At 34.9% G+C, this 15,691-nt stretch overlaps 1 protein-coding gene and 1 long non-coding RNA gene across 12 annotated transcripts in view; one reads left to right on the forward strand and one right to left on the reverse strand.

Moving 5' to 3' along the window:
* Window positions 1-15,691, reverse strand: part of LOC105831435 — a 177,808-nt gene that overhangs the window by 41,659 nt on the left and 120,458 nt on the right. The window lies entirely within an intron of this gene.
* The window catches only part of LOC105834938 (glutamate receptor ionotropic, kainate 2), a 124,702-nt gene that overhangs the window by 1,634 nt on the left and 107,377 nt on the right, over window positions 1-15,691 (forward strand). For all 7 annotated transcript variants that reach the window (XM_012677797.3, XM_036290522.1, XM_036290525.1 and 4 more), the window contains one exon: window positions 6,397-6,686. In XM_012677797.3, coding sequence (XP_012533251.1) covers window positions 6,614-6,686 — 73 coding nt within the window. In that variant the 5' untranslated portion in view covers window positions 6,397-6,613. The remainder of the gene's footprint in view (window positions 1-6,396; window positions 6,687-15,691) is intronic.

Here is a 15,691-nt window from a genome sequence, read left to right on the forward strand (position 1 = left end):
GGATTATACATCTTCATAAATAATTAAGGATAGCATGTTACATACATATATATATGTATATAATATTATATGTATATATGTATATAATCAATAATATATTATCTTTAAGAAACTTCGTGACAGAAATTTATTCGGATTATATAAAAATTTCAAAAATATTTATATAAATTAATTTCATTAGCCGTTTATTTTTGCTCATCACACAAAGTATTTTTAATCGGTAAAAAATATCGTTGCGGATGTATTTTGAATAGTAAAAAATTATGTATAATATTTTAAAAAATACTATGTGTTGTATGATAAAGAGGAAACATGATATATCTTTGGGAAGGTTTTGAACTAGCGTATCCAAATTTACTCTCTGACATTTACAAACTGTTTGCTTGAATAATCAAGTTGTTGTTAATCAACGGGATTTAGAATGATCAGCATAGTCATTAATCACAGTCATTATCATAATATATCTGTAATATAACTCGGTGTATTAACATAGTTATTATATTCGACTTGAAAAGCGATGATATCCTATAAATTCATGTCATTTCCAACCAAGCAATAATTAATGAACACGATAGTCCAAATCACCTATTACTACCCTCTTTTTCACTTTCGCTTTTCGTTCGCCTCATACTCTTTATACACCAGTACATAATGTTTGATTGATTCGTTAGACATTCTTTCATTGGACATATTTTAATAATTATTATATATATGTTTTTTCTCTTTTTTATTATATATATATATATATATATATATTTTTTTTTTTCTCTTTTTATAATTGCTTTTCTTTGTTTTAATATAAATACACTCATTATATTATTCTTTGTTTGTTGTTGCATACAATTTTAAACGTATAAAATACAATTCTCGCTTTTAATAGATTTTTACATTATAGTTTTGCTTATAATAAAATCTTTATATTATTATTGTTTATTAATTTATACACAGAAAAAAGTAATAAAATCAATAACACATGTAGTTGTGGACTGCCAATTATGGATAATACTCAATATAATAATATTTGCTGTTAATGCAAGTACAATGTTGATACTGCAATAGCATATATTATTGTATCTGTAGTTGGCAGCCCGCAACTACATATCTTATTGGATATATTACATTTTTTCCGTGTCTTATCTTTTAATATTAATATAAATTCTATTTTATTCAACAAATCAATACTTTATCTTTCTTCATGCCCTTTATTGCACCGCGAATAATTCGTTATTAATGAAACTATTGCGATTATTGCGATTATCGCAAACTGCTTTGTTTCAATTCACTGAAGAAAAAATACGCTATGTCTTTAATAAAGCAATGTATAAGCAAGTGCAAACATAGTTGCGCGTACTTTTGACATTCCTTCTCCAATTTTCATTAAAAGATAGACGTTGAGTGCAGTCCCTTTTTACCACGCGCATACTTCCCATTCGCAAAGAGAAGCTTCCCCGAGGAGCATCGTTGGGCTTCCGCCTGAGTAAAATGGGTTTCACGCGTGTAGAAATATGGCACGTTGCTTTGTACAATACAATAACGTAACAACTTCTTTCCTCTTTTGAGCGTCTTTCGCGCTTCCTCTTGACTCTGAGTTGTTCCTCGTATGTCGTACGGTTAATACCTCATTCTAAAATAATCGAGACAAACGAGAGACATGCTCGTCAAATGTTCCCATCCACCTCGTAATTTGACACTTCTGAAGCATACGTTTCCTGAAAGCGGCGCTACGTGTTAGACATTCATAATTTTCCAGTCCACACTTGCTTTTAGGTAACTGCTTTATGTGGCCGTTTTGTACATTATTTTCTGTCTCTACTGCAATGTCGCAATTTCCTTATGAGAGATCTAAGAGACATGTGAAACGCGTATGCATTTAATAAAAAGTTATATTAATTTATGTAAGACTTTATAAATAATAATTATAAATTTTGTATTAAAATTTTATAATTATTAATACTAAATACATCAAAAAATGTGTGCTTCTCCGATTAATTTGTTAGACAATTTATATATACATGTATTTACAAATGAATTATTTAAAAGCGAGCTTTGTTTTTCGGGAAGAAAGCTAGAAATTAGTTGCCTGGAAAATCTCACATGTCACAGTCAAATAAGTGAAAGTTGCCGATTAAGATGTCATAACAAGCGTAAATATTAATTAATATGCCATATGCCTTAACTAGATGATTAATTTCTTTAGTTCATTTGCGATCTATCTATCTATCTACATGTCACAAATGTTTCTCACACGACGGTAGATTTTATCGATTAATCATTTACCGTTTCTTTGTTAAATACCGTTAAATCTCGCTCAACCGTCGCGCGTCAACTTTCTTCCTGAGTCTCCTCGAGAATATGGAAGTTATGAAATTCTTGCTGACACTGCCGTGTTATTAATCGCGCAATCGCCCACCGAGCAGTGCATGTGTCGTCGACGTAGCTTCTTTCGGCCACAGGGGAGAGTGACAATAATTTTTAAAAATTTATCACAGCCGCCGGATCGAAGCGAAAGAAGATGAAGAGAGAAGTCCAGAAGTTAAGGAACTCTTCGTGAAGATATCGTGCATCTTGACCAGCGGCGTTAAATCCTGATTGGTGTTTCGTTACTTCGACAATACGCACGGATTTTACCCACTGTACCACTTGCTTCGCAACTTCTCCAGATTGTGGTTGTGGTTGTGGTATCGTGCGGCATCAATCTACTGGGTTCCATCTATTCCCTCTCCTCGCTCACGTTTCGCAATAAAACTTGTTTATTTAAGCTCTCGTTGGAACTGTACCTTGTAGAGATACCTAATAACAACGCTTTAGTTTCCACAGATTACTAAAAAAATAACAGTGTTTGAACCTTTTGTAATTTAACGAGATATATATATATATATAAAACAATTATCTAAAGCTATAAAAGATATCATTGGTATTTTATTTAACAAGTTTTTATGCAGTTAGATAGCTAAATTTATATATTTTATATTAGTATATGTGAACCTTTTATTTTCAGAGATTAGAAATATAAAAAGATAGAAATATTTAGAAAAGATTTAACGATATTCGTATATCGTTAAATATTATGATTAAACGCAGATGATTTTAGCTCTATAGGACTTGAAAATTTTGAGTTAATAAATCGGATTAGTTTTGATAAGTAAAAGTTTAAGACAATCAATTCTCTATGACGCTCTTTACTCTTTTGATGGAAACTAAGACGCAATACTAAAACTTTTTACTCAAACTAAAATAAAGTACACATGTAAAATCGTAGAATTAAATGACTCCAAAAAAAAGGAAAAAAATAGCCTCTGTTCAGAATTGTAGTTACCAGCGACTTTTTACGATCCTGGAAGACATAGTTGTTACTTCCACGTTAATCCCTTTCAATCGTAAAATTTATAAAGAGCAGATGTAATGCAGTTTTTACCGGCTGTAAAACGCACTGCGAATATCCACCGCAAGAAAAGAGTATGCTTTCTTATTTTCTAATATACATTTAATTTCTTAAACTGTTACAAATTATAAATTATTAATAAAAACAAATAAACTATATCAAAAAGAAACCACATTTACATTTATTTCCGTGACCGTACAAAAAGAAATTATTTTATTTCCTTTAAAATATTACATTATTTCGAAAACATTTCACTTTTTATACTTCTAAGAAATTACCCTTTTATCATGTATATTTCATTGTAAAAAAATGTGCATAATTTTGAAATATATTTCGCGCTTGATAAATTCGCAACAGGAGCGACGGTTTCGCGAAAGGGCGAAAGTCACCTCCCGCCTCGAGTCACTGGGAGGACTATGTGAGAGAAAGGAGAACGAACCCGGCGCGTAGTCGCCGATGGGGCGAAAGACGGTAGAATGAAAAAAAAAGGCCGTTTTAAACGCAATGGACACACCTACGTAATCAAGAGGCGCGCTTAGGACCGCGCCGTTCGGCAAACAAACACGCAGCGAGAGGCAAAGTTACCCCCGGCTAAATTGGGTTAGTTGAAATCCGTTTACGCTAACTCTAATGGCGAAAGCGTGAGCCGCATGCGGCATCGACACCAAACTTCCGCCGAGAGCTGGTCGCGAGGGTGATTCGACGAGTAGTGCGCACGGGATCTTTATTCTCTCGATCAGTTTTTTTGATTGTCAAATATTGATACCGAGGTTTGCCCAATCCGGTTTTCTCTTCCATTTACTTCGCACATTGTATGTAGTACAGCGTTGACTATCGCGGCACGAGAAGACTTTGAGGCAGATTGATGTTATGATATAAAGGACTTTTAATCCGATGAGTTAATCGATATTAACAACAAAATTTATAACGGTTAATTGGCTTCTTCATTTACGTACAGTGCACGCGTGGACAATCTGAATCGTGTAATCGAAGCCTTGCATCGCGCTACATTTGCATGTTACAGTACATGTAACGATACGTTAATTGTATATTGTTAGATAATTGAATTTATATCTATGATTAATAACAAAGAGGCTACGGAATAAATTACACAAATGTAAACAAATAAATAATATATACTTTATGGCTAAATTGATTATCGGATGACCAATAAATAACTTTACATACACTTTAAAACGCATTTATCAGCAATGAACACAATGTCAGTAAATTATTAATAAAATTTTTAAATAGTTAATGCATGTAATATAAATACCGATTAAGAAATCGCAATTAAGTCCAAATAGTACAAGAATGCCCTCTGGAAATTTCAGAATAAGCAATGGAGACATCTTGTAGATATCCTAGTTTAATATTCTTTAAATGCTTGAGAAAGAAAAAAGTATTACCAAATGTTAATATTAATCCCAAAATCGTTTTGAGAATATCATCCTAAGCACAAGGAATATACGTATAATACTCGCTAGATTTAGCTCTGACATCAAGAAAAAAGGAAATAATAAACATGTGAAACGTAAAATAAAATTTTTGAGCTGGCAAACTCCCTCACGAACTCCCCCGGTTAGCCATTTCACGAAGGAAATTATAACGCTATTGTGTCTCTTGACGCTATTCTGCGGTATTCCTCCGTAGTTTGCTCTGCGGAATGTCGTTGAGATTGAGGGAGTTTGCTCGCCGGGGAAGCGCTTGATTCAACTACATTTTTCTCGTAACGCAGTTTTAAGTACGAACTTTATCTGTCGCGTTAGCGCGATCGAAGTTATGGGGACGGCACTGTCGCGCAACACAATGCGGCACGTCGAGATAGAGTCCAGGCGTGGAGACATTATCGTGGCAGGGCCAAAAACTTCAAGAATCGCTTCGGAAATAAAGGGAGCGACTCTCTCTCTCTCTCTCTCTCTTTTCCTTCGTATCTCTGGCACCGGCTCCAACATAATGGAGGTCGCATTCACCAAGGAGGTAGAACTCCCTTTTTTCCATCTCTCCCGTCGGAAAATGCACCTCCGGGAATGAAGTCTCGGGCCCACGTGATTTTACTCGAGAGACCATCGCGTCGACCCCTTTCTCGCCGTCTTCGAGGTCTAAGGCAAATAAAACTAAACCCTACTCTCGTTCCGAAACATTGTTAATACAAATCCATGTTAGTGACTATGTCAAAAAGTGCGGGGGCCACAATTTTCTCTAATATTTTGCAAAAAAATTATTATCACGCACGAAAAAAAATGTAACGTTACTATTTTCAACAGTTTTTTTTAATTCAACTGTTGTTTAAAATAGAATATTTTTATATATGTTTAAAAAATATAAATTAGATTGATAAATTGTCTTTTAAGTATTCCTTTAGACTTTTTATTTTGTTTTCTTTCAAAACGCAAGAAACGTAAAAAAGTGCGATTAGAAATAATAGATATCTAAATTTTTATTTGGCTACTAAATTTCAACCAATCGTTAACAGCACAAGTTATTTCTCGTTTTAGACGAAAATTATAAATCGTAATCCACCGGTTGTTACTTTCAACAAACGATGCCGTACGAAATCGTGCTAGCCATTTAAGCAATTAATTTACCAGCGAAAAAGCATGGCCTCCAGCAGATTGCATTTTGCTGGTCTGCTTGGGTTCTGATTTTATGAGGTCAGTTATTTTACGCCTGCATTGTTTCCCGGTAGGTGTCCATTTGACCAGAAAGCTATAACCGTGAACAAATATAAGTAATGTTACATCGAATTTGTAGACATGCATAAAATATTAAAAAATATTAAAATTTTTTTATCTCTATACAACAAATATTTGAAAACATGAACAATTATTTTATATATACATATGTTATTGTATTAAAAAAAAGATATATGTACGTATTAAAAATCTAATAATATTTTTAACAAAGTATAAATTAATTTATTCATTAAATTTTACTATTACTTTTGCTCTTTTCTACCTTCCATTTATTACAAAAAATATTATTTTTACATGTTTTTTCTTTTTATTTTTCAGACCGCACGGAAGATGACGGTCATCTAAGAATCCTTTCCAATGTGCGACAGATTTCTGAAGATGTGCAGTTTGGTGTTAAAGTGTCGGTGAAATCGAAGCAGCTTCGCGTACCTATGATTTCCGTTCCTTTTCACCGCACTTTGTATTACGAAAAATCCGCACGAACGATGTCATAGTCGTCCAAGTGCGAATTACCTGCGAATTCACATTGGACACGATGGCACTGCTGTTCGTTATAATCGTCATTTCGATCACCACTGCCATGTCGCTGCCGCCAGTCATTAGAATCGGTGAGTAAATATCGATTTAATCTTAGTTTACCTTTCAGTTTACCTTTGCACGAAGCACAATTACTATGATTGGTTCATTTAATCTTCCTGCCTAATGCTGCATAACCTAATTATTTTATAATGTAAATTAATTATTCGCTATGTACAATAATTGGCAGCTGTCGTGTTTCTTACGGTGTATTATTCTGCAGCTTATCAATTTTATATAAAATATTGTAATTAAAAATCAATTATTAATTATTTTACGCGTTTTAAATAAAATTTGTAATTAATCTATGTTACGCTTTTTTTTAATTTATGATTAAGAATTTATTAAAATTTTTTAATTTTTTTCTGCTTTTCATAAATTTTACATATAAAAAAAATATATAAGTATGTTATAAAATAATGTGTTTACACAACTGATTTAAAATGCCAAAATTATTTTTTTTTAAGCCAATAATAATGCTCTCGTTTCAATTAGTTTTTCCTATAATCTTCTAGTCATCAATTGCAATACGTTCATACACAAACGTACCCTCGAGACATTCACAAGAATTAGTAAAAATTTTATTTCGCAATTTCACATTTGAAATAGCTTAGAGAACAATAATAATTTCGCATCTTCTCTCGCGTCTTACATTGAACGAAGTTGTCGAGGAAGGCAAACACAGGTCGCTTCCAGACCCTGAGTCTCGACGCATAGGAGGATCGACTTTAGCTTTTTCCGTTACACGGACCGCGGAACTTGCGTCGAAACTTTCCGTCGGTTGATTACGCTACGCTGCGGCAGGTAGGTAGACATGCGGTTTGGAATTACAGAGTATCTCTAAGAGAGTTCTAAGTGCGCGCGGAGATCGAATCTTCGCGAGTCGCGCGCCCGCGCCGTCTTCTTCGTCGGCATGGGGTTCGTTGGTATTCCAGGGACGTTTTCGTGGGTGTAGAGCAGACGTGTCCGTGCGTAGGATGCCGGGCTTTGTCAGTGCGTGTCGCTCGGAGAAACGCACGCATACACACGTCTACGATGCCGAGAGCAGAACGAAGCGGAGAGCTCGAGGCCGCTTGCTCGCCGGTTAAGTAAGGCGGAGGCTAGGAAAGTTTCCGTCGATCTAATTGGTTGAATTTCTCTATGGGGCAACCGCCTCGGGGGAAACTTGTCCGCAATTTCCTATGATGTCGGCGAGAATGAAGAGAGGGCGATAAGGCGAGTGGGCTTGTCAAGATGGGGCGCGCGCGTTCGCGTATATAAGATGAATGAGGGGACCGAAAGAAAGTAAGGCGTCCCCGAAGGACGAAGATCCTGTGGCATCTCGAAGTGCGGCAAAACTCGCCGAGACTACGAAGAAAATACGGAGGCTATTGCGTATTCATGTCCACAACTATAATCTTCTTCGTGTTTGAAAAACCGTAATTGAAATATCTGTTACTCGGACAGTACCGTCAGAAGTGCAGATGTAATGAAAATAAAAATAGAAGAAACAGTCAAACTGGATAAAATAACGTTTAAAAAGAAATTAATTTATTTCTTTACGTATACTAAAATTTTTTAAATTATAACATATCAACAATCCTCGCGCAGATGAAGCTTAATCGATAAAAAATTTTCTGAATATAATGAAGATATGTAGGTGCCGTTATACAAAGCGAAAAATATCATCGTATTGCTGCATCGAGTTCAATATAGAAATAGAAATTGTTTTAGTAATACAATCTGTATATATAGAAATAGTTTTCAAAATAATTAAATTTTTCCATATCAACATTTTCCGTGTTTTCCAATAGCAAACTAAAACTATAGTTTCGTGCTAACGCACGAGGTTATAAACTAATTAAAACGAGATGAGAGAATTTTTATATTCCTTTCAATGTAAATTAAAAAATTTTCGAGACATTCAAATTATTAACTAGAACAGAATAATCTAAAGTAATCATTTTTGTCAATAGACACATTATTATTATTTGATTTATACATCTGCATACAAAATATTACTATTAATTACATTAATGAAAAACATAACAGAAAATTTTACAGAATTTAATCAAATTAAAATATTTTTAAAATAAAATTTAATTCAAAAAATAACACAAATTTCGATTGTTGACATTAAATTTAAAAATTATTATTCATTTCAGTTTTTATATTTATACATTTTACAATTTGATAATATTATTAGTTAAAAAAATATCTAAAAAAATGTTTCAAGTAAAATAGAATTGTTTCTAAAATTTAAATATTTAAAAACAATTTTTTATTCAACATAAAATTCATTAAATTTTATTTTTTCAATTTATTTATATAACTGTGGGTGATAACGAATCACTAAAATTTGAATATAGATATAAATACTTTTTTTTAAATAAAAAAATTGATTTATAAATTTGTAAAGTATATTTTTTAAATTATATCTTATTTGTTTTAATTTCAAAATAAGAAATAATTTATAAGAAATAAGAAATAAGTTATTGATTGCATAGCTTTTTAAATTTAAAAAATTTTTGTAACTTCAATCATGTTTAATTTACTCATATTCGCGCATGCAATTTCATACGGTAACTATCTCAATATCATGGAACAACCGCAAGCTATCAATAATTTATTCGAAAAACGAGCATTTCCGCGTGCCATGGAAAGACCGGCTATTACCTAGCGAAAATGAAGTTTACTGAAGATCATTGCACAATCGATATACACGTTATGCGCTAGTTTTTTTTTAATTAAGAGATATAAATAAAACATAAGCTCAAATTTTCATCATGATGATCCTTCTACGTCAAAGCGAATGTCAATTCTTTCTTGTCCTTAACTTTATTTTTTTCTAGTTAAGCTCTACGCACATTTAGCAGTCATCTTTTTCCTTTAATATCTATTGCATTGTCGCACGGAATATGTATAGATGTACATATATTATTTGTAATAAACATCCGCCGTGCAGGTCAGCCATCCCTGCGGGATACCGTACGATTTTCAGCGGTGCTAGTTTCTCGTGTTATTATGTATCCTTCTCGTGCATTGTGTCCGTTCAAATTGCAAGTCACCTAATATCGCGCTAAGAACTGACCGTCAATAGCAGACGCGGTTGTATATAAATTTTACTACGTGTGCGCGTCCGTATCGCGCGCGTACGATCTTCGACCTACGGTCGGTGGTGGTCTAACAATCGTTACTACGCTGCATTTACGCGCTCGGCTCTTTGGGATTAGGGCAAAAGACCATCCTGATTCTGGCAGCAACGTTATATGCAGTAAATAAGGTAAATACGCGTATACAATGCGAGCTCATCATTTCGCGATACACTGACCGCTGGCCGGCGTCGTAACATCCGCACTTCCGCAAAGAGCTTCATCGATCGCGATTTTATGTGGACGACACGGTGTGCGTGTATATGTGTGTGTGTGTGTGTGTGTGCGTGCGTGCGCGCGCGCGCGAAGCGAGCGGATTAACGTTATTCTCCGTGGCATCAAGGTGATGTGGCGAAAGAAAAAGATAACGGGAGCCAATACTCGATAACGATCAAGATATCTTCGACAAGCACAAATACCGACCTGGAAAAGTGATGGTACCATAAATGCCAGTCGCTTTCGTATTCCGGGAGGCGGTAACAGCATGACATGTGATTTGCGAATGCTGTGCTAACTCCACCGTTGTGAAAGATTTGCATTTTTCGATAAGTTGTGTACTTTACTTACTATATATATAATGAATTTCGCGACGCACGATGAATAATTCATTAATTCCAATAATTTACCATCCGTTGCTTTTTGTAAGAAGAGCACCGGTTTTTTAGCGCTTGTGAGGATTAAACTATGAACCTCAAGTTCTGCGGTACTAGCATGACGGAGAGTGTGTAATGCTTTCGCGCTAAACGTAAACCATTTACAGAACAAGAAGCACCTTGAGAAATTCTCTAAGTATTTTTTTTTTTTTTATAAAAATTTATTTTCTGGAAAATAATGCGCGCGCGGTAAAAATGTGAGATTGCCATTCCACGACCACTTCACCCTCCATTGTTACCGGAGGTGTACGTACCAAGCGTGCATTTCCCGAATAGCGGCAAGTTCATGAATCCCGCGACGCAAGTTTCCGCAACTATGTCGCACGCCTCGCTGACAAATCTCCATTACGACCGTATATTATTGATGCGGCCACTTAGCAGTACACGCGACTAATACTTCGAAAGTATTACCATCTTTACTTCGGTAACATGTCAAAAATTTTTTAACCGGAAGGAACTTACGCCGGAGAGCATGATCCTCCCGCGTGCCTGTAAGTTGAGAGGCGAGAGGAAAAAAAGAACTTTCGCTTTGTAGATGCGAGTATAAACGAGCTTAATAAACTTCATGAAATCCCTAACGCGAGCGAGAGCAGGAAGTAAATCGCCATCGCGTTGACAGCATTAAAGATTTATAACTTGCCGTGCGCGGGTGCAGACAAGAATCATAATACGGTTGGAAGCTCGAGGTCAAATGTGCTCGTTCACCGTCGCTCGCAAACGTGCGTTCTGATAAATTTTCGATTATGACATTGTGAAAATAACTTCTGAATTCCGCAGCGCAGTTAGTAAAATTGGAGGAATATTTTATTGCCGACGCAGTTTAGCGTTGATTAAATTAATCCTAGCCAGCTTTTTCGCGAATATAAAAAGAGACGTATTGATTGACTGCCTTTCCGAGGAACGTTCAAGTATACTGCATAATGCGTACCGCTGGAAATTAAAAAAAAATGGATGTTGAAACCTGTCATTGAGAATTTATTCAGAGATTATACGTCACGTCGATATCGAAATGTGAAGAGATAATAGCGGACGTGGCCGATGCAATTCTTTTCGTCAGCGCGCACTCCGCTCTATTCAATTTTCTATAAATGGAATACATTAGACCGCAAATCGCATTATTACTATAATATTGTAATACAAATTATTACAACATTAATTACACATTAATACTATGTAATAATATTGACGAAAAGTAGTCATTAATAGAATGCGGAAAAGAAAATGCGAAAGGGTTTGCATGAAATGTAATTTTTTTTTCACTTACGTTAAGGAAGATTGACGGTGGCAATAAAGTCATCAGGCCTTTACGAGCAGGCCGATAAGGTATCTTTATCTGCAGCCAGCATCGGTTCTTCCATTAAAACCTGACGAAAATTACTTGAAGCGACTCTACTAGATCCTATCGTTTGGCTAAGTAGTTTTCATAAAGAACCGGACTTCTCGCTTCTTCGTTCTACGTGTTCCGGCACTTTTTCCCTTGACTTCCCCATTCCCGGTCTTCGGGCGAACGCTCGCCGATAATCGAACTCGGGGATCGATGGGGAGGCAACCGGTGAATTTTCTCGTCTGAACTTCAACGTGAATGCTTTCGGTTAAGGCGCAGTTCACGAACGGCCACCCTCGATTTCACACTTATGAAACGGAAGAACAATCGGTTAGGAAATTGAGATCAATTAGGACATCTGAAGGATCATCAAGAGTATCTATCAGCCAAGTTTTCGCCAAGTGACCGTACCGATTTTTCTTCAATGATTGTTTGCCACAAGAAATTCTTTATTTAAGTAAATTCAAGAACTTTTTAATATAAATTGACCTTTTGTTACATTACAGAAAATAGAAATCCTTTACTAAAGGTCGTACAATTAAAAATTGAGGAGAATGAAGGAAGATAATTAGTCGCGGACGTGAATCAGAAGATATTATTCACTATGTATAAGCATAAACTGGAATAATCGAGAGACGTAATTTATGGCGCTAATGCGCGCGGACTATGCGACGAGATACGTTTGGAGAGTTAATCCGCGTTATGAAGCGATGATAAGATCACGTTATAATATCGTTCGCTCGCCGTGAAATGCGCTGCATGTGCATTTCCAGAGCTGAAAATTTGCAATAACGCCTTTGCTCAGCCAAGACCGGGATGAAAGTTAAAAAAATACTAATGCCCGGCAAAATTTGACTAATTTCCATCCTTTCTATTTGTTAAAAAAAAAAACTAAACAGATTGACAAAAACGTTTGTAGACAATATCAAGCATAGGTTATACAAAATTACGTTATAATTTGGTGATATAATAACATATTTGTTATTATAAAAACTACATAAAAATTCACGAATGAACTATCAGCACCCTAATCTCCCTACTATTTTATTCTAAGCAAATTCATGGCTTACATACAATATTTTATAAGTCCTGTTTTTCTGTATGTTGTGTAACGAGTTTTCTAACCGTATCCTATTTTCTCGGCGACCATCGCATTCAATTTCCCTGGAGCACAATAACGGCTCGTGCTGCGACTATGCCTTGGGAAAACGTGCTATCAATAATTTCATCGCATTTAATTCTCTACCCACTTACGCATCACCTTTGTGCCGTGACAGCAAGCTAATTCATATAAGTGCCCGTAAAAAAAAAATAAATAATCAAAGCGATTGCTTCAATGAAAAAGGAAGATGAAAAGAAATCTCATTTTTCATCAAGATAATGCAATAACTGAGATAATCACATATGCTTAATATCAGCGACAAAAGGGTCATTTTATTTTTAAGCGTCATTTTTCGCGCTTCGAATATTATATATTATATATGTAATGACTAAGGCATCTATGCACTTTATGCATTTATCTATATTATCCTTTGATGTGTTAACATGCAATATGTATGCGTAACATGTCAAGTGCGATGGAGAAATAACGATCCCATACTATGGTATTTTAAAGCAAATATTTCTTCGATTTCGTTCATAAAAATATCGTTTTCGCGTAACTCTTTGAAGACGTAGTGAGCTAACCAATTTTCTAACAGATTTTTCAGGACGGCAGCTTTGACTCGTTCTCATTTTTCATCATTTTTCTATTAAATAGAAAATTTTTACTTTTCGTTTTCTCTCTCTCTCTCTCTCTCTCTCTCTCTCTCTCTCTCTCTTTCTTTTTCTCTCTGTTGAATGGAAAAAATACAAATATCTATTTTTTGAAGAACATTTTAGAAACATAATAAATTTTAAACAGCCTTGCAAAAATAAAAGCTTGTCAGATTTCATATGTCATATTCATCAAAATTTTGGCGAATTTTTTAACTTCTAAAACTTTTAGCTTGTATCACTTTTCTACCCGATAGCTGTAATAGTATTGGGTATCGATTTTTCCGTTCGACTCGAATGTCTGCTTCAAATGTTTACAACAAAAAGATTTTTGCGCGGTTCCACTCGTAACGTGGAACTGGAGAAACGAGATAACTTACTACACGGCAAGATCGACATGGCAATTCATGCACATGCATCGAGATGTCAGTGTGTATGCTCACCTTCACGTATGGTGCTCTCCTTCATGACCGTGACTGCAATTTCTTGCAACGAGCAGTAATACAGGTTGCAATATAAATTTGAAGCACGATCGCATGACGCCCGCAGAATGTCTGTTGGCTTACGATCTACGGTGCTTATGTAAAACATTGCATCATAAACTCTGTGTCACATACGCGTTTTATTTACGTATTTATTATCGTGAGATGAGCTGCGATACACGCTAGCATGACGCAGAGAACGATAAACAAATGCAGCAAGCGAGAACCACACGTTTTCGCCGGTCGTTTACCGGTCGTTTGCCGGTTATCTACCATTTTTTAGCACGGAGCACATTGTGATCATTTAGTGTATGTCACTTCAGAACTTTTGCGATGCAACTGCTCCTTGAACCTTTTAAAATTATTATTTACTATCATGTATTCGTATTTTTACCACAAGATTCTCTACAAGTAAACAATTTAGGAATTCTTAACAATTGTAATTCGTCGTTGGAAAAATAAAAAAATGCGGAGATTTAAAGTTCAAATAATTTCAAAAATCGAAGATATAGAGATAAGTAAAAGTAAAATAATTATAAACTTTTGATTAAAAGAATTTTAAAAAAAGTTAAAAAAATAAGTATCACAACTAGAAATGTACCTTTAAATAGTTTTAAAAACGTTTTACGATCTGATTATAGAAACTTTATCTGAGATATTTTATAATTGTGAAAGTAAAGATTGCTAATTAAAAGCAAAAGAGAGAGAACATACCGATAAATGTTTATGACATGTACTTCTAGAATATTTAACACACGATGCTAAAGCAAAAATAAAAAGGGCATAAAAATAAATGATCAATACATCTTAAGTAATTTTGTAAACAGTAGACAAAATTTTTTAAATTATATGCATAGCTAAATATTCTGAACGGCATGATGCATAATTCAGTTTTTGACCCAGAATCCCAATGATCAAACACGCGATAATTTTCCTACAAATATTATATTTTTTACAGTGCGATTATTTGTTGATGTCATTCTTTCATCCCTTAACGATTTGTATTTTGCTTTTCCTCGACAGTACACAGATGTGTACCTGAAAGGTACATTGCGTATATGTGGGTAAACGCGGAAAAGGTGAAAGAATCGATACGAAGGTGCAAAACGCTGAGTTGCAATATTGGAATGTCTAGCAAGTAAGTATCGGCGCACCGGGCCTTGATCCATATCCTGCACGCGCTTGATTGCATCGCGTTGCAACGCCTGTAACAAGTGATATTCGCTGATATTCAGAGCCACGGTTGCTGTGCGATCGAATATTTTGCAACGAAGTAAACTAACTTGTTTTCCAGAGACAAAAATATCAAATATTTCGGGCACAGAACAAATCTGCGAATGGGAGCATATTACTCTACGTTATTTGATTAATAGCTGTTTTTCAAATATGTGTGTACTTTATTTATACAATTGAACAATTGTTTTTTTTTCTCTGTCTAGCATTTAAATTTTAGTCTATTTTTTCTGATGTCTTAAATCCGATTGCGAAAAAGTATCTCGATTGTCCCGGTTAAGGGTTTGAAGCCGAGTGCTCTGATATTATACAAAACTAAGTCCTATTGAGAGTTTTCTAATCCACGGTATAAGTATTTTTCTGTTGTTGTCGGGTGGCTTGCTACAGTATTCTAATGCCGACTCTAAAAAAAATGTGTTTAACGCTTTGTTAATTAACAATAAAGAGCAGTGCAATTAT

This window comes from Monomorium pharaonis, chromosome 8, assembly GCF_013373865.1.
Source record: "Monomorium pharaonis isolate MP-MQ-018 chromosome 8, ASM1337386v2, whole genome shotgun sequence".
Taxonomy (NCBI): Eukaryota; Metazoa; Arthropoda; class Insecta; order Hymenoptera; family Formicidae; genus Monomorium; species Monomorium pharaonis.